Raw genomic sequence first — 25,779 nt, 5'->3', positions numbered from 1 at the left:
TAATATTACACATTTATTTAATTTAATTCATATAAATATAAAGGGAGTTCTATTTCAGTCTATAAATCACGCTATAATATGACATAATATTAACCCAATGGTATCACATTATTACCTTATTACAGAAATCAGAGACAAAGCATTGTGTTTTAATGATTTTTTTGATGATACAGATATCTGTTGTCCAGCAAGATGACAATAGGTATTTCCACAACACTGCTTTATTGATTCTCACTTTGTAAAAAATTAGGACACTATTACAACGTTAAAGGGCTTTAATTTAGTGAGGTCTTATTTTCCACTTATTGAATCTGAACCATTTTGACAAAAAGCCACACAAAGCATGATGTTTTAAAACATAGAAAAACTTTTCATCTCTGAGTCCATAAATCTATGGACTTAAACAACGAGGTGCTATAAAGAACATCACAACAACAGCTAATTTTAAATGAGCATACACATAGATATCTTTCTTAGAAAATAACATTTCTATATACAGGTTTAAAAACTGCATTATACTGAGAAACAGTTGAAAAGCATGAAGGATCACAGTTTTAGACTCTCATTAGTAGATTTCTTATTGTCTGCAGAGGCTCTGGCAGCAGTCATTATCTTGATGTAGGTGAAGACAATGATGATAATCATAAAGAGAAAGACAAACTGAAAAAGCAACACGTTTGTGCCTGCCATTCTTCCTCTAACATTACTTCCCCAGTGCACACAGCGTCAGTGAACAGAGCAGAAGGATGAACAACAGAAACATAAGCTATTAATGTGGACAATGGAGCTATGGAGCTTATACCCCACATGATAAAAATCCAAAGAGTCTGGTCCTGCTGGTAGAGATGTCAGTATGTCTTAAAGGCATGCAGATAGCAACATAGCGTTCCAGACACATTGCCACGTCAGTGGTGAACAAATTGTACATATAAGAATACAAGGAATCATACGAATAGGGTACTGGAAATAAATCCATAACAACATTACATCACTCAATACCATCAGAAAAGAATTTACTAATAGTATTTGTGCAAACAGAATGTAGCAAGTGTCCTCCCTGAACATCTCTATTTTCAGAAAAGTGAATATCATCAGGCAGTTCACATAGAAAACACAAACAAAACCACTTAAATGTTCATGTGTGGGTAACAGGAAGACAAGTTTTAAAATTTAAACCAACAATTGCAGTTGAATTTTAAAGTTAGTATTTATAAGGCTCACAAGGAGCTTTGCTGATAAGGAGGGCCCAGTATTATTTCAGTTTGCAAACAAACATAGCATAGCAACCGTGTGGATAGCATTTATATTTAATTGTTTTCTGCAGAAATAAATATTTGTATACGTATTCACAATATACAAGATGCATAGTTTGAAGAAAATATATTTATGTATATTATTCAGAAGTATTAAACACATTAATATTTGGCTTATGTCATTTATTAGATGTCCAATCATCTAGTGCTGGAAACCTATTGTTGATTTTTCTATATTTATTTATACATAAAACCTAAATATATATTGATACATTAGATTTTTTCATTCACACAAACTAAACAATTTAATGTAAAAACCAAGCCATGCATTATAGACATGTGAAACCTGGAAAATGAAACCTGTTTCTAATGCTTGTTAATCAGGTAAACAAGAAGCATCTGATGGGAGTACAGAGTACAGTACAGTCTGAGCATTGAACTAAAGTCTTTGCTTTAAAAAGAATGCTTCAGAAGCTGGTCAATACTTGTGTCAGGTGATGTATATATCTCAAAAATATATTGTATACATAAAGAGTTCAGGGCGGCACGGTGGCGCAGCAGGTAGTGTCGCAGTCACACAACTCCAGGGGCCTGGAGGTTGTGGGTTCAATTCCCGCTCCGGGTGACTGTCTGTGAGGAGTTGGTGTGTTCTCCCCGTGTCCAAGTGGGTTTCCTCCAGGTGCTCCGGTTTACTCCCACAGTCCAAAAACACACGTTGCAGGTGGATTGGCAACTCGAAAGTGTCCGTGTGTGTGTCTGTGTTGCCATGTGAAGGACTGGCGTTCCCTCCAGGGTGTATTCCCACCTTGTGCCCAATGATTCCAGGTAGGCTCTGGACCCCCCGCAACCCTAAATTGGATAAGCGGTTACAGATAATGAATGAATGAATAAAGAGTTCAGAAAATAATTCTTTAAAATAAGCACAGTTTTTTGAAGTATTTTAAAGCGTGCAGCAGTATTTAAGGTGTGTCTTCTATAACTTACATTGATGTTCCAATTAAGGAAATTCCCAGTGTGTTTTGTTTGTAGTGTTAATATAAGAGCTTATTATGATTCAAGTGGTGGGCCTTTTGGGCTATTAGAACCTGACATGGTTTGGAAATTGGATAGATCTATACCAATAAAACTGTGCACCTGATTCTTGACTTACCAGTCAAAATCGATATAGCATAATTTTTGAGGAGTATTCCAGCTTCTAGGGTGGCACGGTGGTGCAGCAGGTAGTGTCGCAGTCACACAGCTCCAGGGACCTGGAGTTTGTGGTTTCGATTCCCACTCCGGGTGACTGTCTGTGAGGAGTTGGGTGTGTTCTTCCCGTGTCGGCATGGGTTTCCTCCCACGGTCCAAAAACACATGTTGGTCGGTGGATTGGCGACTCAAAAGTGTCCATAGGTGTGACTGTGTGAGTAAATGGGTGAGTGTGTGTCACGCTGTGAAGGACTGGCGCTCAGTCCAGGGTGTGTTCCCGTCTTGCACCCAGTGATTCTGGGCAGGCTCTGGACCCACCACTGCCCTGAACTGGATAAGTGGTTTCAGACAATGAATGAATCCCAGCTTGTCGTTCATGTGTTTGAATATGATCTTTTCTATTGGATAGATCCTCTATCAGGTTTTTGTCCAGAGCATGCTGTGCTTTCAGTCATTAGGGCAAATAAGTGAAACTGCTAATTCTTTCACTGGGGCAGTAGTCTCAAAGCTGTCCTGGCTGTAATACAAGGCCTTGCTGACTTATGGGGATCAGAAGAGCTCATTATTTTTAGGTGAAACCTGAGTGACTGGCTGCAAACATGAGTGAGATCTTTGATCCAGCGCATGCAAGTTCCTCCTTCTGCTCAAAAAAACCCAGATAGAGTGACAGTGTTAGAGGCCTTATTTCTGTAACCTGTAACCTGAGGTGTGTCTATGCATTGCTCATTCTTGCATGGTAATTGTAATTCCAATGTCCTATGCAAAAAGTCTGATTAATCACAGTCTGATTAATACACGGATTGACCGGTGTCCATGTGCAGAGGTGCATCTCAACCTAAATCTCACTTTGTTGGTTCCACTGACATATGTGCATGCATGGTGATGATTGAAGCATTGTACTTTATGATATGGGAGGCAACATTTGATCTGAGGTGATTAACTTGAACCATTTTAAGCCTCATCCAAGATCAGAACCAATGCCTAGGCATCATCTTCATAAGCAGAAGAACATAAGGCAGAATTGAATTTAAAACAATAAGAATATTATATCTTTTCACCTTCTGCCATCTATCTGGAATTATGCCACCATGAGTGTACTGTTGTAAAAATATGTACTGGCCAGCCATTCTGCATCCTGTTGATTGTGCCAATATTGACCAATATAGACCGCAGTGTTATTTGTGATGCCATGGTTGTTGGAAGCAATAACTCTGGCAAAATAATGAGATGGTTTATTGGAAAAGAGTGCCAATTACCTCAGCATTACCTGAGTACCTAAGTCTGCATCTCAAACCCAAGCAATCTTGGCCTCAACCCAAGCAATCTGACAATACCTCAGTAGTTGGTTGGTTAAGTACAGGAGGTTCACACCTCCCAGACCCTTCTTAAGGTGATATGTAAACACACAAATCTTTGATCCCTAAAAGCCAGACATAAATGAAGATGAGCATGAGGGGTATGGCGTTACCATTCAAATGGTTGGGAGATAAATGGGCATAAACGGTCATTTCATTACAAACCATGTGGAGAGAATCAAAGGGATTTCTGTAACAAAAGGCAATGAACTCTATATTTAAAATAGAATAAACCCTACAGTACAGATCTTTGTGTTCCCAAATGTATACAGGTTCAACCCCTTGATTTTATAAGTTCTATGGAACCAAGTGTTTCGAGGCAACAAAGATGAAAAGGGTTATCTCCTCCAGCTGGAAATGGAGCCCTGTGCTGAAAGAATTTACCTCATATACTCAAGAATATACCTAATATACTCAAGTAAGCACCATAGCTGTGCTAGCTGGCTAGTGCTGATTGATTTCATACGATGTTCCACATGTTGTTTGACCAGTCTGATGCAAATTTTATTGGTCTATTGTTGTTTAGGGTGTCATCAAGATTCGTTAGTACTTCAGATCTGTCAATTAGTTGAATCAATAGCCATAGTTAATGCTAAACCTGGAGCGCTAAATTTCAATGTACAGTACGGTGCAGAGCCGCGACCCTGAACTAGATAAGCGGTTACAGATAATGGATGAATGAATGAATGAAACTACGGTGCAGAAGTCTTAAGCACCTAAGATAATTAAATATATTTAAACTAATGCCTTCTCAGTAAGTGTGGTGCTTGTATAAAGTTATATATAATCACAATAAATACACAAAAATAATAATATTAAACTAAATATAGCTGCAAGTGGCAACCTGAGGGTTCAAGCACGTGTCAGCACAATTACACCTTTAGCGATTTGGGCCAAATAGGCTTTGAATTGTTCTATAAGGAAAATGATCAATTCTACTGCAGGAAGTTAAGTGTATAAGTAATCCAGTCAAAGTGTACTTTTTCTTCCTATGGCAAACTTGTAGCAAGAATAATAAAGAACTCAGCGGAGAACATTTCTATCAGGTCACTTCACCAACTTAATCAGCGGGTGGGTTGGAACCTAGGCCGTTAAGTTACAGAGTCAATGACTAACAGGTTGTTCCACTTTGTGGCACAAGACTTTTTGTGCTTTCTTTTGAGATCAATATGCAATCAAACATGAAACACACCAAGATAAACAAACCCAGGCCTTCTGGTTCCAAGGACAAGCAACAACAGCATGCACCACACTGCCTTAAGCTTTTCTCATGCCTTTTTTTTAAACTTGTGATTTATTGATCCAGATTTAGCAATATTGCTATGAACCTTGAAAGACTTATTTTCAGTTTACACACTTTTGTAACAGCCTCTGTGTACAAATTTACCAAGGCATTCATGATCACATTATTTTTGTGACCCAGCGTAGAGTTTGAACCCTAAACCTATGGGACAAGAGGGCAGTTGCGTTCATGTTATGCCACAAGTGACTTATGAACCCCTGGCACATCTTGAAATGGGGAAGTTATATGAAATCAAGCCCCTGACTTGCAAGTATTTCAAACCTTAGATTTTTATCATTAAAACAATATTAAAATATATTTAACATTCAGATTTAGGTTGACATTGGAAAAAAATGTTTTATATTTGATCACATTTGGAAAACCCATAATAAAATTATAGAAACAAGTATTTACAACAGTACTGCACTGATTGATTTAGGTACTCAAACCATAAAAGCGCATATACAGGTGCTGGTCATAAAATTAGTATATCATGAAAAAGTTGATTTATTTCAGTAATTCTATTCAAAAAGTGATGCTTGTATATTATACTTGTTCATTACACACAGACTGATACATTTCAAGTGTTTATTTCTTTTAATTTGATGATTATAAATGACAAATAATGAATACCCAAAATTCAGGATCTCAGAAAATTAGAATATTACTTAAGACCAATGCAAAAAAAAAGATTCTTAGAAATGCTGGCCAACTGAAATGTACAGCACTCAATACTTAGTTGGGGCTCCTTTTGCGAGTTGTGGGGGAGTCGATCTGTCTGTGGCACTGCTCAGGTGTTATGAGAGCCCAGGTTGCTTTGATAGTGCCCTTCAGCCCTTCTGCACTGTTGGGTCTGGTGTATTGCATCTACCTCTTCACAATACCCCATAGATCTATGGGGTTAAGGTCAGGCGAGTTTGCTGGCCAATTAAGAACAAGGATACCATGCCAAGTCCTGTTGGAAAACAAAATCTCCATAAAGTTGGTGAGCAGCAGGAAACACAAAGTGCTCTAAAACTTCCTGTTAGATGACTGCATTGACCTTGGACCTCAGAAAACACAGTGGACCAACATCAGCAGATGACATGGCACCCCAAACCATCACTGACTGTGTAAACTTTACACTGGACATCAAGCAACGTGGATTCTGTGCCTCTCCTCTCTTCCTCCAGACTCTGGGTCCTTGATTTCCAAAAGAAATGCAAAATTTACTTTCATTAGAAAACATAACTTTGGACCACTCAGCAGCAGTCCAGTCCTTTTTGGAAGTGAGATGCTTCTGACGCTGTCTCTTGTTCAAGAGTGGCTTGACACAAGGAATGCGACAGCTGAAACCCAGGTCTTGCATACGTCTGTGTGCGGTGGTTCTTGAAGCACTGACTCCAGCTGCAGTCCAGTCTTTGTGAATCTCCCCCACATTTTTGAATGGGTTTTGTTTCACAATCTTCTCCAGTGTGCGGTTATCCCTATTGCGTTGACACTTTTTAACACATCTTTTCCTTCCCTTCGCCTCTCTATTAATGTGCATGGACAAAGAGCTCTGTGAACAGCCAGCATCTTTAGCAATGACCTTTTGTGTCTTGTCCTGCTTGTCTAAGGTGTCAATGGTCGTCTTTTGGACAACTGTCAAGTCAGCAGTCTTCCCCATGATTGTGTAGCCTACAGAACTACAGAACAGAGCCATTTAAAGGCCTTTGCAGGCCATTTAAAGGCCTTTGCAGATGTCTTGAGTATTGAACCTTTTCACAATATTCTAATTTTCTGAGATACTGAATTTGGGGTTTTCATTAGTTGTCAGTTATAATCATCAAATCAAAATAAATAAACACTTGAAATATATCAGTCTATGTGTAACGAATTAGTATGATATTCAAGTTTCGCATTTTGAAGGAATGCTTTCCTCAAATATTACAAAAATTCATAGGCTGGATCTAAATATGCATCAGATGACAAGATTAAATTGTGGTGTGCAACTGCAAACCTAGGTGAGGCTATAACACACAAAAACTCGTGCAACAATTTATTAACCAATTGTAGCGCCTGTTGTAGGTGGATTTTATTCATATTTGGCATGCATCCTCAGGGTATGCATATATATATATATATATATATATATATATATATATATATATATATATAAGAAATAGAAGATAATCTATTTTCCTATGAAGTAGTAGGTGTGAGTGAGTTTGAATAACAATGTTTTGTTCAGATTCTCCTTGATTGCATTAATTTGTTAAATCGACATTATTTAAAATCCTTATTAATTTATTTATTAATTAGGTTAATTAGATTATTAACCTCAAATAATATGGACTGCCACAAGGAGATATTTGGAAAAAGTTAATCCAACACACACAGAATATCATACTTACAGGAATAATGTTATTTGGTTTTATTCTAATGGTGGGCATTATTTGTTGTTTGGTTTGTTTGTTTGTTTTTTAGCAAATAAACACTTACTGTTCAGATAAGTAGCATTTTAAATCTCATAATCTCTGGTGCCTAAAACTTTTGCACAGTACTGTGGGACTTGCATCTTGTAAACATCAGTGATGATCAGTGGAGTGCTGAATATTTGGTTTTGCATGCATGCTCAATAACTTTCTCTTCCTTAAAATCCTTTGTGTGTTTTGCAGCTAAAATTAGCATAACAAGATTGGGAGCCATGGATTTGAGAATTTCAAGTAAGCCTAGGTGATTAGGTTTTTGCCTGTGTCCTTGAAAATCACTGTGAGCAGATATCATTTGTTGGTGGAACATATATATGTAAAAAAGCCCTGTATGATGAAATGAGTGAAATCTGTGCAGCTGCTATTTGCATTTCAGGTTAATTACAATAGCATTAAATTATTACATAAAGAATCAATGATATGTTCTAAAGCAATAATGTGCCAACGCTGATACTCTGTGGTGACATTTTCTCACGGATGTTGATATGTGTTTTGCAGGGTGCATGCAGTGGCATGAAAGTAATATCACTGCAGTAGTATTCCCAAAGGCTGTATATAAACCTCATAGCATATGATACAAGTTCACCTGGACATAAATACGCTGCTTAAAAAAATCAAGGAACACTGAAATTACACTTCAGGTCTCAAAGATTGAAAGATTGAAGTTGAAAACAGAAAACTGTAACAGTCAATGAAATCAAAATTGTAAATCCAGAGGGCTGAACAGAAACTCAAAGTGAAAAAAGTGAAATAGGTTGATCAAATTTATCTGAATTTCATCACAGCAATTCGGTGTAACTCAGTAGCAAGTACGCCCACCAATCTGCCTGCATGTACTTCCGACAACGTCTGGGTATACTCCTGATGAGATGGTGGATAGTTTCCCAGGGGTCTCCTCCCAGACCTGGATCGTGGCTCAGGGCAATGGCGAGCTCCTACAGAGTCTAGGTGCACTGTCACAATGTCCCAGAGGTTCTTAATTGGATTCATGTCTGGGGAAAATGAGTCCCAGTCAATGACATCACTGCCTTCATCATCATCATCCAGGAACTGACTACAAATTTTGGTCAAATGAAGCCGGACATTGTCCTGTACCAGGAGTAACCCAGTGCCCACTTCAACTGTATAAGATATGAAGATATGATATGTCTCTGAGGGTTTCCCAGTACCTAACAGCAGTCAGGGTACAGCTGGCTATTACATGAAGGTTTGTGCGACTCTTCAGGTATATGCCTCCCCAGACCATTACTACCCAACCTGCAAACAGATCATGTTTGATAATGTTGGCAGGTAGCATAATGTTCACCATGGCATGTTACATGAGCTCAGTACAAGCCTGATCTACGAAGAAAACAGTATGTCCATGGCAGATCTGCCAAGTCTAGTGTTCTCTGTTGAAAGGCAATCTAGCTGCACAGTGCTGCAAGTACATATCTCTGCAGGCCGGAGGCCCGCAAGTGGGCAGAAACCAGCAAGTGGGCGGAAACCAGCAAGTGGGAGGGGCATACGCAGCAAGTGGGTAGATGGGGTCTAGATGTTTTGTGGGAAGGCGAATGTAGAAAATGGAGCCTTTGTGTTTTGAAAAAAGGGCATAGTTTATCTCTAACGAACTAGGTACCCTCTACTAGTTGTAGTTTAAAATATTACGTTTCAGTGAAAAGGAAATACATAGCACCCCTTAATTTTAATTTTTGGTAATCTGATTATGGGGTGAACTGCAAACTTATGAAATCCATTAGGTTTCTCATGTATACAATCATTATTTTAATTTGATTACAGAATTATAGGACTGCATTATTTGTTTTGTACTCCGCACAGTACTGGATTATAATCAGTTTAAATGTGTAAACCCTTAAGTAACACTTATGGCCCACTATTCAAATAAATATTTGGCATCAGAACCAGGTCCTGGAACATCCTACTCACAAAATTAGTTGAATCAAGTTTGTTTGAACAGGTAGAATAGGAACAGAATTGGATAACACTGGCTTAGACTGTCAGAAAGCCTCCCTTTTTTATTATCTGAATTCATTACCTTGAATTCATTCATTCATTGTCTGAAACTGCTTATCTAATTCAACTCCTCACAGACAGTCACATGGAGTGTGGCTCAAACCCACAACTTGGAGCTGTGTGACTGCAACACTACCTGCCACACTACCGTGCCGCCCGAAGGGCTATCAATTTATTATAATATAGTTAATTTATTCAGTTTAATTTATTTCAGAAATACACCATTTGTACAAATATTTGAGAACAAATTTGTATTGAATATATTCTACATTAAGTTGCAACCGTTACTAACACAGATGTGCACACACTGCCTCTCTAATCCCTGTAGAGAAATACTGACAATAGAATTGGATTCTCTGGAGTAGAGAAACATGAACCTAATTCCAGGCGAGGAATATATAGCACCCCATCACTGAGCTATGCTGATGAACCCATATTTACTGTCATGTCTCTTGTTAGGAAGTGAGTAGTAGCCTATATGTAAGCAAACATTATCATTCTCAGCACAGGTGGTCTCAGTTAAATGGTTATTCTCTTTATTTATTGAAAGAATTTCACATATTAAGCCAACCACAAACAAGTCTGTAAATCACATAATGCTGAAAATTTACTCCATATAATGTACTTAATGTTTACAAGGTACAGCATTAATACTGAAAACAAAACAGTTATTACATGGTCACCAGTCATACAGCTGTACTACAAAATACACAATAATCTAACACAATATCCCAAAGAACTCACTGACATTCTCTTAAACTTCCAAACAATGCTCAAACAGAGCAATTTGAGCTGCATTAGTTATGGAAATTTGTTAGAAGAAAGAAAATAACTAGAATACCTATTTTGTGCAGGGCATTTTACACAAACCAGGACATCACAGTTAACCAGACAGCCTAGGTTTCTAAAAGTATCAAACTATACACATTGTCTGAACTGTGGTGTATAAGGTGCCCTGCAGTCTAGTATCTGTGCCTTAAGAATTGAGGTGAGGGCCCTACAGTCCAGTTTACATGCCTTAAAAATTCTGGGGTGAGGGGCATGGCGTAACCACAAACATCGCATTGACCCTGAGACCCTGCTCATCAACACAAGCTTTTAGAAACAGCTCCATATCAGCCCTGTTTTTAAAAACAAATAAAAAGGGTTCTTTAGCCTCTGGGTCGTCTCCAGAGCCTTTACGACAACTACATATCTCAAAGCCAGCGACATGCTTGAGTCGTGCTTAAAATGTTCTTCCGCGCTCACTTGGAGCTGTACGGCCCACTTGGAGTTGTACCACCCACTTGGAGTTGTACGGCCCAATTGAAGCTGTACCACCCACTTGGAGCTGTACGGCCCACTTGGAGCTGTACCTCCCACTTGGAGCTGCCTCCGACCTGCAGAGATACTCTTCTCCAGTGCTGGGCTATGAGCACAGGTCCCAGTAGAGGACTTCAGGCACTCAGGCCACCCTCATGACTGTTTCTGACTGTCTGGTCAGAACAAGCACATCTGTAGTCTGCTGGATAATTTTATAGGGCTTTAAGTGTGCTCTTCCTGTTCCTGCACAAAGGAGCACAGGTCCTCCAGCTGGGTTTATGCCCTTCTCAGCTCTGTCCAACTCTCCTTGTGGAATGGCTCAAGTCATGATACCTCTTGCATTCTCTGGGAGGCACTGCAAATGTTCTTGTGCTGGCATGTATGGATGGGCCATCCTGGTGGAGCTGGACTATCTGTGCAACTTCAGTGGGCTACCATTATTGCCAAGAACACTAGCAAAATGCAAACTAAACAGGAATCAGTCAGGAAGGATAAGGAGAAAGTAATTGTTTGTGGACCCCCAATCTGTATTTAATGGTAGTAGGTGAACGCATCATATTATTACATTATTGCAGAAATCAGAGACAAAGCATTCAGAAATCTATTGTCAAGCATAAGGTAAAATGTGTTTTCACAACACTGATTTAAAGATTCTCAATGTGTACACACTGGAAACCTCTCACAATAAGGACAGCATTACATTGTTAAAGGAATTTAGTTTAGCGAGGTCTTATTTTACACTTATTGAATGTGTCTGACAAAAGCTATCAAAGCCACACAAAGCATGATGTTTTAAAACATAGAAAAACTTTTCATCTCTGAGTCCATAAATCAAAGGACTTAAGCAACGAGGTGCTATAAAGAACATCAGAAAAGTGGCTAATTTAAAATAAGCATACATATAGACATCTATCTTTGAACAGGCCATTTCTATATATGTGTATAGAAACTGCATTATACAGAGAAAGAGTTGAAAAGCATGAAGGATCACAGTTCTTAGACTCTTATTGGTCAATTTCTTTTTGTCTGCAGAGGCCCTGGCAGCAGTCATTATCTTGATGTAGATGAAGACAATGATGATAATCATAAAGAAAAAAACAAGCTGATATAATATAATTCGTGTTTGTGTCTGCCATTCTTCCCCAAACATTACCTCCACACTGCACAGAGCATAAGAGAACAGAGCAGAAGGATGAACAACAGAAAGATATGATATAAATGTGAACAATGGAGCTATGGAGCTTATACCCCATATAATAAGAAATCCAAAGAGTCTGGTCCTGCTGGTAGAGATGTCAGCATGTCTTAAAGGCATGCAGATAGCAACATAGCGCTCCAGACACATTGCCACAAGAGTCAGTGGAGTACACATGGTTAAAATATTTACAATTGTACATATGACAATACAAGGAATCATATGAATAGGGTACTTATAATAATTCCATAACAACATTACATCACTCAATACCATCAGAAAAGAATCTACAAAAAGTGTCTGTGCAAACAAAATATAGCGAGTGTCCTCCCTGAACATCTCTTTTTTCAGAAAAGTGAATATCATCAGGCAATTCACACAAAAAAATATTCCCACCAGTACCTGTACCATCATAACCTGCATCAAAAAAACTCTGGAAAAATGAATCATGTCAATATTTAAGCTACTGTTAGTCACTGAGTTCTGCATTTCTGGAAGAAGATTTACTGATTCCACTTATTTAAAAAACAAAAAACAAAAAAAGCCCCACCAAAATCAATCAAAAATAAAACCCACCAACACCAGTCAGTTTATGTGGGTGTTAAATGAGGACAAGCTGTAAAATGTAAAACAAACACTATATGCAGTGGTCACCTAGAGCTTAAAGCTTGGTTTTATATGGTTCACAAATACCCTTGCTTATAAGGAGGGCCCAGTGGAACTTCAGTTTCATAACCAGAACTGCATAGCAACAGTGTGGATAGCATTAATATTTAATTGTATCCTATAAAAAAAATCATATACACATTGAGCATATAGCATTCTCATTTGTAAGAAAATATGAAATTTAGGTATAGTTTTTTATAAGTACTGATCAGATTAACATAAGATGTGGTTTATGTGTGTTATTTATATATTAGGGGTTGAAACATGTATTGTGGGAACCCTGTTGTTTTTAAAATAAAATTTTGATTAATACATTTAAAAATACGTTAGGCTTTCTCTCTCTGCTAAGGGCAGACAAGCAGCATTTTGAAGGATTTCAGGCAATAAAGAGAACACTGAATGTTGAAATGCATGAACTGACATGAGGATATTGCTCTATTCCTTCTCCATAGGTGGGTAACTTTAACATCCTAAATGCATTAAAGTAATCACAGACCTAATGTACTACAAAACTAAACCATCTGAGTTACAAATGAGTTTCTATGGTAATTAAAATCATGAATAAAACTTACAAATTAAACTTCAGTCATATACAAACAACAGTCGTTTTTCCCCTCTAACATACAGTTCCACATTAAAAGATGCTGAGCTTCTGAATATAAACAAACCAGAGAACAGCATTTCATAGATCAGAGATGTTCCTGTTAATTCCGTGAAACACTGACGGGGGGAGGTGCCAACTTGTGAAGCAATGAGTGTTTTAGGTACTCATAGGCTGGGCCTAGTAAGTAACCTTAGTTGTTAAGTTGTAACTGGTTGCTGATTGGGTAATGAACAGCCACAGCAACCTTATTGGTTAGGTGTAGGATTTAAACAGTAGGTGATTTGTACAACTTCTTGCTGCAGTTATGGGCAAGGCAGGAAAACACCCTGGAGGGGGTGCCTGTCCTTCACGGGGCAACACAACACACACACACTTTTGAGTCACCAATCCACTTACCAACGTGTTTTTGGACCATGGGAGGACCATTCCTCCACCTGGAGGAAACCCACGCGGACCCACCAAACTCCTCACAGACAGTCACCCTACATTATCTGCTGCGCCACCATGCCGCCATTGCATAGAACATTTTACTTATTCTGTGCACAATTACAGTGGCTTCAAAAGCTGATTGTTTTTCACGCATGTTATAGCTGTTGAGTCTTAGAGCTGGGACAAGCACTGACCTTAATTTTGACCTCTGTGGAGGCAAAAACAGTCAGTTCTTTATCCACGTTCAGCTGAAGGATGTAATAATGCACCCAGAGTGTGTCAATCTGCTTATTTACATAAAGAGTCTACAGGACTAAATAATCTAAGTACAACCCCTGGCAAAAATTATGGAATCACCACTCTCTGAGGATTCTGAATTTCTTCAGTTGTTTAATTTTGTAGAAAAAAAAAAGCAGATCACAGACATGACAAAAAACTAAAGGCATTTCAAATGGCAACTGTCTGGTTTTAAGAAACACTAAAAGAAATCAAGAAAATTATTATAATTGTGGTGGCCAGTAACAGTTAGATTTTTAGAACAAGCACAGGGAATAAATTATGGAATCACTCAATTTTGAGGAAAACATTATGGAATCATGACAAACAAAATAACACTACACACATCACTAGTACTTTGTTGCACCACCTCTGGCTTTTATAACTGCTTGCAGTCTCTGAGGCACTAACTTAATGAGTGACAAACAGTACTCTTCATCAATCTGGCTCCAGCTTTCTCTGATTGCTGTTGCCAGATCAGCTTTGCAGGTTGGAGCCTTGTCATGGACCATTTTCTTTACTTCCACCACAGGTTTTCAATTGGATTGAGATCTGGACTGTTTGCAGGCCATGACATTGACTTTATGTGTCTTTCTTCAAGGAATGTTTTCACAGACTTTGCTCTATGGCAAGATACATTATCATCTTGAAAAATGTTTTCATCATCCCCAAACATCCTTTCGATAGATAGGATAAGAAAAGTGTCCAAAATGTCAGCGTAAACCTGTGCATTTATTGAAGATGTAATGACAGCCATCTCCCCAGTCCCTTTACCTGACATGCAGCCCCATAATCATTAATGACTGTGGAAATTTGCATGTTTTCTTCAGACAGTCGTCTGCATTGGAATGGCACCAAACAAAAGTTCCAGTATCATCACCTTGCCCAATGCAGATTCGAGATTCATCACTGAATATGACTTTCATCCAGTCATCCACAGTCCACGATTGCCTTTCCTTAGCCCACTGTAACATTGTTTTTTTTCTGTTTAGGTGTTAGTGATGGCTTTCTTTTAGCTTTTCTGTACGTAAATCCCATCTCCTTTAGGCGGTTTCTTACAGTTCGGTCACAGACGTTGACTCCAGTTTCCTCCCATTTGTTTCTCATTTGTTTTGTTGTACATTTTCTGTTTTCAAGGCATATTGCTTTAAGTATTCTGTCTTGACGCTTTGATGTCTTCCTTGGTCCACCAGTATGCTTGCCTTTAACCACTTCCCCATGTTGTTTGTACTTGGTCCAGGTTTTAGACACAGCTGACTGTGAACAACCAACATCTTGTACAAAACTGCATGATGATTTACCATCTTTAAGGAGTTTGATAAGACTCTCCTTTGTTTCAATTGACATCTCTGGTGTTAGAGCCATGATTCATGTCAGTCCACTTGTTGCAACAGCTCTCCAAGATGTGATCACTCTTTTTTACCTGCATACAGCTTTAATCTGATGCAGGTGTTAGTGTTTGTAATGAAACTTACAAGTGATTGCATCATTTATTCCCTGTAGTTGTGTTGGGGACAAGCAATTTATTATTGTGTGTTTGGTTTTCTTTTTTTGTGGTGAACCTTGTGTGATTTTTGTGGTGTTTAAATTGAGCTTTATTTTGTCAATGTGTGCATATTTGTGGTGGGTTGTGGATTTATTTATTTGTTAATTATTTATTTGTATATGTTGCTTGACACCTGCTGCTACCTCTAATTGCTGACAGGACCAATAAGGACGATCATTGCTGGGGGAAATTAACTGACGTAATTTTGGGAGGAGGAGACTTTTTGTTTTTAAGGAACTCAAGGAGACCGGAAGCGGAGCGAAAAAAAAGAAAAGAGCAGAAGAGGAGCAAGGGAAGGCAGGCAGGCGGTCACAGCGTGGTGACTAGTGGATGGATATAGGAAATTGAGTAAAGGAGCTTGACTTGGCGTAGGGGAGAGAGCTGGAAATCAAGCCGTCGCGAGTGATCCTGAGAGGGCCAGCAAAGTAGCTACCAGACCGAGGAGAGTGTAACTGGTGACGCTGGGGATACGAGGCGGGGAGCGCTTGGATCCCCACATCAAAGACGCTGCAGACTCCGGGGCTGGTTACGATCAGCCTCGGAACGGTGTGAGTGCTGCAGCCTTAATTGTTGTGGCCTGAGTGTCTCCAGCTGTTAAGATTAGTTCGCTAGCCATTAATGGTAGGTTTTAGCCTCTCGCTTGGAAACTCCAACTTATTTTAATTCATTGTAGTAGTTCTAGATTACTGCCGGCTGTTTTATTATGTATTTTAGAGTACTGGAGTGGACGTGACCGAGGGGCGCTTGTGAGACTGGGACCTTGCTACATAAGGGACTACCTGCCGGGGCCCACCAGAGTTTCTCTCATTTTTCCTCCTTCGCTCTTTTTCCCCTGGACTGGTGTCGAATGGGAGAACAGTTTTATTATTGTATTTTATTGATTGAAATTCACAAATGAGAAATTAATTTGTTTTTTTGGAATAGATAATTGACTGGAATTTAGATTGGTCTAAGAGTATTGGTCTATGGGCAGATTCTGTTTTCCCCTGACCGAACAAGCTTTTGTGTAAAGCTGAAAGGGGGCTAAGTTGGGGAGTGCATTAGATACTTTGGGCTTTTTTTAAATACATATTTGGAAAATTTGAGTTTAATTATATTATTTCAACTTTAGGGTTTTAAGGAAGACCTTCAACCTTGTCACTCCTCCCTCCCCCCTGAACACTTGTTATAAAAATCGAACTGCTACTGGCTACCAGAATTATTTTTCTTTATTTCTTTTAGTGTTTCTTAAAGCCAGAAAGTTGCCATTTGAAATGCCTTTATATCTGTGATCTACTTTTTTTTTCTGCAAAATTAAACAACTGAAGGAACATCCTCAGACTGGTGATTCCATAATTTTTCCAGGGGTTGTATATCTGCTATATAATCTGAGATGACGCTATAATCTGAATGTGATCTGCATACCTATGTTTTCCTGGAAGATTCTTTTTAAAATGTAAAATAAGCAGTTTAAATAAGGGATCTATTTTTTGAACCCTAATGCACCTGAAAAAAGGGTGGAAAAGTTTATTCAAATTTGGCACTCTTATAGTGGAAGAAGGACAAAGATGCTGACCATTCAAGATTATGGATTATTCAAATTGTTTGATTAAGGAATCTAGGATTCTCCTCTGGCCCGCCACTTCCTAACTACAGGGATCCTGTGTTCCTTAGCTTGGGCTGTAAGGACAGCCATAAAACTATCCCCACATAGTCTGTTTTGGAGACCCGAAGGTCATTTACCATGTGATATGCAGGACAAGGTCCCTAGGAGGTCTGCACTCATGGTTTATGACCATTAGACCAACAGGTAACTCTTTTAAATCAGCCATGAGATCCTGATAACTAATAGTCATCAGATGAAGCCCAGGACTACCCAAAAGCATTTGTCAAGCTAATGGTCAGACTTAATTTAGGGGAAAAAAACAGCAGATGGCCCACAGAAGGATAAGTCAACACCCTCTCAAATTTTCTCTAAAAGAAAACTATTGAGGCAAATTCTTTTTTTTTGTGGAAAAAATCTCCACCGGAAACTTATATCAATGGACAGGACTTTGAGACAATGAAAATGATACGACACTCGACGGGATGGAAGTTTTAACTAAATGTGATATTTTAACTCGAAAATTCATAGTTAAACCCAGAAGAAACAGCATGGACCAACAGTGCCTCCAAGTGGACATTTGGGAAATCCATCCATCCATTATCTGTAACCGCTTATCCAATTTAGGGTCGCGGGGGGGTCCAGAGCCTACCTGGAATTATCGGGTGCAAGGCGGGAATACACCCTGGAGGGGGCGCCAGTCCTTCACAGGGCAACACAGACACACACACATTCACTCACACACACCTACGGACACTTTCGAGTCGCCAATCCACCTGCAACGTGTGTTTTTGGACTGTGGGAGGAAACCGGAGCACCCGAAGGAAACCCACGCGGACACGGGGAGAACACACCAACTCCTCACAGACAGTCACCCGGAGCGGGAATCGAACCCACAACCTCCAGGTCCCTGGAGCTGTGTGACTGCGACACTACCTGCTGCGCCACCGTGCCGCCCCATTTGGGAAATCAAATGTCACAAAAGAACCCCTTGTTCTCTCTTTCCTCTCTCGCTCTCTGTCTCTCATCCTCATCTCATACCTCATGGACACTTATGCATTTCCTAATCCAGTTTATGCATTACCCAATGTATTATTGTATAATCATGTGATATTCTGTTATCCTCATGTAAATGTATTGTCATATACCTCTCAAGTGGGCGTAACAGTGTTAACTAGAAAACAGTTCGACAGCCAGAAAAGAGTGGAGCCGAAAAAGGAACAGAGAGGTCAATGGAGGATCCCACAGGATCGAACGAAAAGAAAAGAGAGTGAGAACAAGATCCAGAACTACGCTCCTACGCTGGCAGACTCAGACTCACTCTGAGGAAAGACGCTGAGAACAACGACCCATCTTAGAACTGGACAGAGGACACTCTGATCAGGTCTAGCACTGAGTCACAGTCAGATATTTAAACCTTTTAGAAATAACTCCGTCAGTGCTAACCTCAACTTGTGTTATTTGTTGTTTAGTTTTATTATATTGCCCAGACAAAAAGATTTTAGTTACGGCTGATCAAAGCAGGTGAAACTTATTTTTGGAATAAGGAATCACTCCTGAGATTAGTAAATAGTTAATATAGGAATTTAATGGACTTTCAGACGCCACCTCTGAACTTCACCGAAGAGGCCTTGTCAGACGCTCCGATTTCAGGGAAGCCCAACCAAAACAGCTACATCATTCCCTCAGTGAATCCCGATTATGTCACTCCTGCTTAGTAGAAAGCTGTGGAAGCGGCCCCTTTTCATTGCTGAGATAACCACTCCCTCCTACAGGGGCATCAGCACACGGACACCACCAAGTCGTAAGGAACTGGCTTCAACGGAAACTTGATCTGCTGGATCCATCCCCTGTAAGGCTCGTATATAATTTTCAGAGCTGATGTCTAATTAGTTCATTGGTAAACGTACATTTTAATCACTAGTTAACTTTCATTAGAGTAGATCATATTAGTCACACAGGCGACTCAGTGTCCGTAGGTGTAAGTGAATGTGTGTGTTGCCCTGTGAAGGACTGGCGCCCCCTCCAGGGTGTATTCCCGCCTTGCGCCCAATGATTCCAGGTAGGCTCTGGACCCACCGCAACCCTGAATTTGATAAGCGGTTACAGATAATGAATATTAGTCACACAAGCCATATAGCCTAGCCACTGATAAGACCCATAAGAAGGGTTTCATCTGCATTGTTCCCCATTTGTGAGGTTATAAAAATTGTGCTATGCCTATCAAATGAATAGTTTCTTTCCAATAAAATGTTCTTTGATTTGAAATAATATTGTTGTATAGAGCCTGTCATTGAACATTCTGAAGATCCTGAACACCCACATTTGTAGCGGGGAAAGTTATATAAATTTATGAAACGACAATAATAATCAATTACGCAGAAATAATCCCAAAACTGTTCCCATGCTATATGTATATTTATTAGCACCCACACAAGGCAGGAAAAAGTATTTTTTTAACAGACTCTATACACTAAGCTAAAAACAACCTCAGCTTGGTGTGTACGGAATTACATATAACTCCTTATCTCTATCTGTGTTGCTGATAACGTCTGATGCAAAGTTGTGTGCAGTTTCGTGCTGTGTGTGTTACTGTTGATAAATCTGTTTGCTGTTGGTATATTGTGAAATTTTGTTCCATGCCATTTTGCATGAATAAACCTGATTAGATAGGCCTTAGCAAAAGCCAAATCATTGGTGAATTTTGCTACAAATTCGACCCCTCGCCGTGAATTCCCGCAACGGAACACCGAACTGGCTCCTCCGCTCATTCAAATGTGGGTCGTTTCCAGGGCTGAATGAATCACGCGCTACGTGATTGGAGGTCACTGACGAACCGCGAATCTCCGGCTCAGTCTGAAAACAAAAGCCACATGGAAAAACCGTGAGCTATAATAGAAGCTGCAAAATGGCTCTAAAAACGACCGACCTAGGTACGGCACTAAACAGAGGGGGGAAATTCAAAACACCCCCAAAACAGAGGAAGCTGAGCTCCCTCTTGTGGTTAATTGAGTTTGTACGCTGAGACAGCCTAAAATGTCCCTAAGCACTCTGGTGTTTACAATGTGTCATTACAACTGAAATCCCTTCAGTGCACCTTAGTGTTTGAAATTTGCGTAACATTTTAAACTTCCCATCAGCGTCCTCCAGTGTTAAAGCTTGCTACTACAGTGGAAATTCTCCATTCATGTATGTTTTTTACCCATGCTGTTGCTATTTGAATCCACACCAGCGCCGTCTGGTGTTCATTGTTGGCCATTGCATTTTAAATTGGTGTGTCACGCCCTCTGTTGTCCCGGCCTGGTATGGTAATTTAAATTTGACTTAAATTGCCGAAGCTTGCTGTAGCCATTTAGATTCCCTGTTAGTGCCCTCTGGTAGAGGAAGTTGTTATCGCAATTGAAATGTATTGCAATTGATATTTCTTATTCACAAACCTGGTATTGTGACTTGAATTGCTGTCTCTAAATCCTGCATATCTGAGTAACTGCAAACAAAAGACATTGAAATACAGTTAAGCTAATACAGTTATAACATACAGTATGCAGTAGTTAGAGATTGCCATTCTAACTTGATACCAGTTCATAAATATATATAAAAGGGGGAATTTTATTTATAAATAATAATTCTATTATTATATAAAAAAAAATTAATTATCTCTCCCTTCTCGCTCACTTGTATATAACAACTTCCCCCCTCACTCTACCATTAGCAGTCCTCCCTTTACAAATTCACAAGTGAACTTGAACATCATACAAATCCTATCACTTATCCTTAAGGTACTCATCCATCCATCCATTATCTGTAAGGTACTCAGTGCAGGTGAATTTTAATTCAGGTGAATTTAATAGGGATTAACAAGATTAATCCTGATTGAATAGAATTAAAGTACAACACACAGTTAGGCACAGCTAACATGGCCGAAGGGATTTCTCCATCAGAAGCACATGGAGATAGCTTATAGGATGAGGCATTCTCTGTCTTGAGAAGTGTTGTTAACTTTTGCTGTGTTGTGAAGACAGGTGATGGAAAAGAATCTCCGCAGACACGGTTAAAAGTGTAAATACATCTTTATTTACCAAAACAGTGTCTTACGGGTTCTTAAGGATCCCGTGAGAGAGTGTTCAATTGAGCGCTCCGATCATCTCTGTCCCATGTCTATGATCTCTCCCCGCTGGCTCGGATCCTTTCGTCTATATAGTTCTCTCCTTTCCAAATAAGGCAAACACAGAGGATAGTTTACATTTGCATGTTTTCTAAAGGGAGGGTGTAAAATTGATAGTGTCCTGCTCTCTGACAGCTCATCCTAAACATCCCTCTCTGTAGCGCACATACATAGAGCATATGGCTGAGCATAAAAACACACTGAACATTTCTTAATACTGTCTTATGAGGCCGTCTGATAAATATACCTCAGAAGCCTCACCAGTGATGTGATACCCGGACTCTCAGAAATTTTGCACATGCTAAAAAAACAAAAGCCTCACAGGCAAGTCATGAGCACATGGTGGCCAAGTGGATAGATGACCACTTAACAGACATACTTAAAGGCATGCCCCTAACTGAAACATTTGGTCAGATAGCCATCGTAGCTGTTGTACAGCTCAGGGCCAGTGAACATTAACTTGATTTGTCATGACGACAGCGATCAAAGGTGGAGGCAGAATTAAGTCAGCTTCAGCAAGAAATGGCTGATGTGAACACCCTGCCACATGTCACCCCTGATGTGCCACCTATTTCCGCTAGTGAAAGACAGGACCAGCAGGAAGACAGTGAGGATCATGAACCAGACTCAGGGACCATAAGCTTTAGAGCTGCTGCATCTCCTCTGGTGTCAACAGGTATTGTGCCTATATAACACACTTTGATCCCAAACCAGATGAGAAGGGTATCTCTGCAGGCCGGAGGCAGCTCCAAGTGGGCGGTACAGCTCTAAGTGAGCCGTACAGCTCCAAGTGAGTGCGGAAGAATATTTTAAGCATGGCTCAAGCACGTCGCTCGCTTCAAGATATGTAGTTGGCATAAAGGCTCTGGAAATGACCCAGAAGCTAAAGAACCCATTTTATTTGTTTTTGAAAACAGGGCCGATATGGGGCTGTTTCTGAAAGCTTGTGTTGATGAGCAGGGTCTCAGGGTCAATGCGATGTTTTTGGTTACGCCATGCCCCTCACCCCAGAATTTTTAAGGCATGTAAACTGGACTGTAGGGCCCTCACCTCAATTCTTAAGGCACAGATACTAGACTGCAGGGCACCTTATACACCACAGTTCAGACAATGTGTATAGTTTGATACTTTTAGAAACCTAGGCTGTCTGGTTAACTGTGATGTCGTGCTTTGCATAAAATGGCCTTGCACAAAATAGTTATGCTAGTTATTTTCTTTCCTCTAACAAATTTCTATAACTAATGCAGCTCAAATTGCTCTGTTTGAGCATTGTTTGGAAGTTTAAGAGAATGTCAGTGAGTTCTTTGGGATATTGTGTTAGATTATTGTGTATTTTGTAGTACAGCTGTATGACTGGTGACCATGTAATAACTGTTTTGTTTTCAGTGTTAATGCTGTACCTTGTAAACATTAAGTACATTATATGGAGTACATTTTCAGCATTATGTGATTTACAGACTTGTTTGTGGTTGGATTAATATGTGAAAATCTTGCAATAAAAAGAGAATAACCATTTAACTGATAATATTTGCTTAGATATAGGCTACTACTCACTTCCTAATGAGAGACATGACAGTAAATATGGGTTCATCAGCACAGCTCAGTGCTGGGGTGCTATATATTCTTCGCCTGGCATTAGGTTCATGTTTCTCTACTCCAGAGGATCCAATTCTATTGTCAGTATTTCTCTTCAGGGATTAAAGAGGCAGTGTGTGCATGTTTGCACATCTGTGTTTGTAATGGGTGCAACTTAATGTAGAATACATTCATTAAAATTTGTCCTCAAAGATTTGTACATATGGTGTATTTCTGAAATAATTAAACTGAATAAATGAACTATATATAAATAAATTGATAGCCCTTCGGGCGGCACAGTGGTGCAGCAGGTAGTGTTGCAGTCACACAGCTCCAGGGACCTGGAGGTTGTATGTTTGAGCCACACTCCATGTGAATGTTTGTGAGGAGTTGGTAGGTGCATTGGCGACTCAGTGTGAGTGTGTGTGAAGGACTGTTGTGTTCCTGCCTTGCACCCAGTGATTCCGGTTAGGCTCCGGACTGGATAAGCAGTTTCAGACAATGAATGAATGAATGGTAGTCCTCCTATAAAATCACATGCACAATCCAGGTAAGATGAAAGGGAGGCTTTCTGACAGTCTAAGCCAGTGTTATCCTTTTCTGATCGTATTCTACCTGTTCAAACAAACTTGATTTAACTAATTTTGTGGGTAGGGTGTTCCAGGATCTGGTTCTGATGCCAAATCAAAGCGTATTTGATCATCTGAACGCAAAGAGTAATACATAATTCTCTACAACAAGGACATACTTCTATAAAGAATCATTTAAAACCATGCAAAGGAACTAGATAAAGTACAGTGAACTTCTCTGAATGTCTATTTATATTCTTAGTTTTAAGTTGAGCCAAACCTCCTGAAAGGTTGCACCACTACCTTGGAATTCATTATACCATAACTAAATTACAGTGAATTTCCATCTTAAGTTCACCTAATTTGTAACTACATGCAATGACTATATTGTCATATACACCCACTATGACTGAGTGGTCATGGTAGGTTTGCTGAATATTATGATTATTTGCAATTTATTAGCACCATTTCTCCCATGTCCATTAATGGAAAGGAGCTGCTTTAAATATTTATTTGAATAGTGGGCCATTTTCTATAGTGTTACTTAAGAGTTTACACATTTAAACTGATTATGATCCAGTACTGTGCTGAGTACAAAACAAAAAATACAGTCCTATAATTCTGTAATCAAATTAAAATAATGATTGTAGACATGGGAGACCTAATGGATTTCATAAGTTTGTAGTTCACCCCATAATCAGATTACCAAAAATATATAATTAAAATATCAGGAGTGCTATGTATTTCGTTTTCACTGAAACCTAATATTTTAAACTATATAACTAGTAGAGGGTACCTAGTTCTTTTGGAGAGAAACTATGCCCTTTTTTTCAAATCACAAAGGCTGCTTTTCCTACATTCGCCTCAAAACATAGATCACCCACTTGCTGCGTATGCCCAGCCCACTTGCTGGTTTCTGCCAACTTGCTGCGTACGTCCCTCCCACTTGCTGGCCTCGGGCCTGCAGAGAGGTGTAGTTGAACCAGATGACTCTTAATGATATGATATTTTTTCTTATTTGAAAGATATTGATTTCTATCTACAACGGTTTCCCGGAATCACAGTAGATGACAAACTTTATGTGATTAAACTGACCTCTAGCTGAGATGTCAGTAACTTAATTGAATGCCAGCCAGATTATTTGAAAGCGCAATATGAAGTGCTTTGCCAAGCTCTGGAGGAAGAATTCTCCAATTACCTGTCACAGACAGGACTGGTCGCTGCCTTGAATGTAAAACAGCAATGCAAAGAATCCTCTCAGCAGTATTATAACAGACTCAGGCAGGTATATTTTGGGCCTAGAAATGACTCCAGGATGGAAGAATTAAATTTTAAATAATTATTTATCCAAAACCTCCCTCCCCACACTAGTCACCAGCTGGCAGTCTCAGCTTACCTTCGCACCCTGTCTAGAAGACAGTTGCATGACTTAGCTCTTAGAGGTTTTCTAAAATCCCAACAAAATACAAATAGATGGCCTGAAATGCCCCTAGTGCTAAACATCAATGCTAATTCTCTACCTCTAGAGTTGGAGGGAGCTACCCATGCTAATCCACCAAGATCTGCCCGGGACCCCTCACAAATGCTGTAGTGGGGGGTCTCACAAACACCCTCCAGTGCTTTTGTCCACCATTGTGGAAGGAAGATTAATGCATGAGGCCCTACTGGACACTGCATCAGATATCACGCTAATGTCTTCCACATTATTCCACCAGGTTCAAATCATTGCTCAGCATGAAAATCATTCCAAGACTCCAAGACTGTGCTCTTAAAATTCAGCCGTACTCACTTACAGGCTTCACAATTCAATCTATGGCGCTAATACACTTCTGACTTATGACTATAGTGCAGCCAGTCCATGTGTCTCCTCTTGAAACAACTCTCTTCCTCATTGGCAAAGACCAATTCAATTTGAACCACTGATTGACTTCAAAAAGGTCAAATATTTGGAGCATTTGCCCTTCTGCACCCCACACCACCAGGAAGCTCAGTGTTGCCGCCTTAAAACCCAACTTGAATCAATAGAAGGTCCACCCAGTCCAACCTCTCACACTGAGGAGGAGGAAATTGAGCCCATGGGGGCCACACCAGAGACTGAAATCTCTTCTTGGCCCCCTAGTGCCATGTTAGAACAGAGGAGTACATTTCTGTGCACTTTCGCTATGCCTTCCACAGCAGATACACCAGGCCTTCCTATTGCAAATGGCCTCATAATACAAGATCATCACATTGACAATGCCGTTCTGGCTCTGTGGACTGACAAGTCCGCTATAAGCAGAACACTCTTTGATACCCTGCGCCTCACTAAACCAAGTATTCTCTTGAT

General features: G+C 39.7%; 1 protein-coding gene and 1 pseudogene across 1 annotated transcript; both read right to left on the bottom strand.

Moving 5' to 3' along the window:
* Positions 1-280: 280 nt before the first annotated feature.
* On the bottom strand, positions 281-6,726 carry LOC136666181 (odorant receptor 131-2-like; annotated as a pseudogene).
* Positions 6,727-8,296: 1,570 nt separating this feature from the next.
* On the bottom strand, positions 8,297-12,530 carry LOC136666114 (odorant receptor 131-2-like). The gene is made up of 3 exons (XM_066644165.1): positions 11,586-12,530; positions 10,793-10,952; positions 8,297-8,652 (listed from the first exon to the last, which is right to left on the bottom strand). Exons 1-3 carry the CDS (start codon positions 12,528-12,530, stop codon positions 8,297-8,299), a joined length of 1,461 nt encoding a protein of 486 aa, XP_066500262.1.
* Positions 12,531-25,779: the final 13,249 nt, after the last annotated feature.

This window comes from Hoplias malabaricus, chromosome 1 (genome assembly GCF_029633855.1).
Source record: "Hoplias malabaricus isolate fHopMal1 chromosome 1, fHopMal1.hap1, whole genome shotgun sequence".
Taxonomy (NCBI): domain Eukaryota; kingdom Metazoa; phylum Chordata; class Actinopteri; order Characiformes; family Erythrinidae; genus Hoplias; species Hoplias malabaricus.
This window is presented reverse-complemented; position numbering and strand designations above follow the sequence as displayed.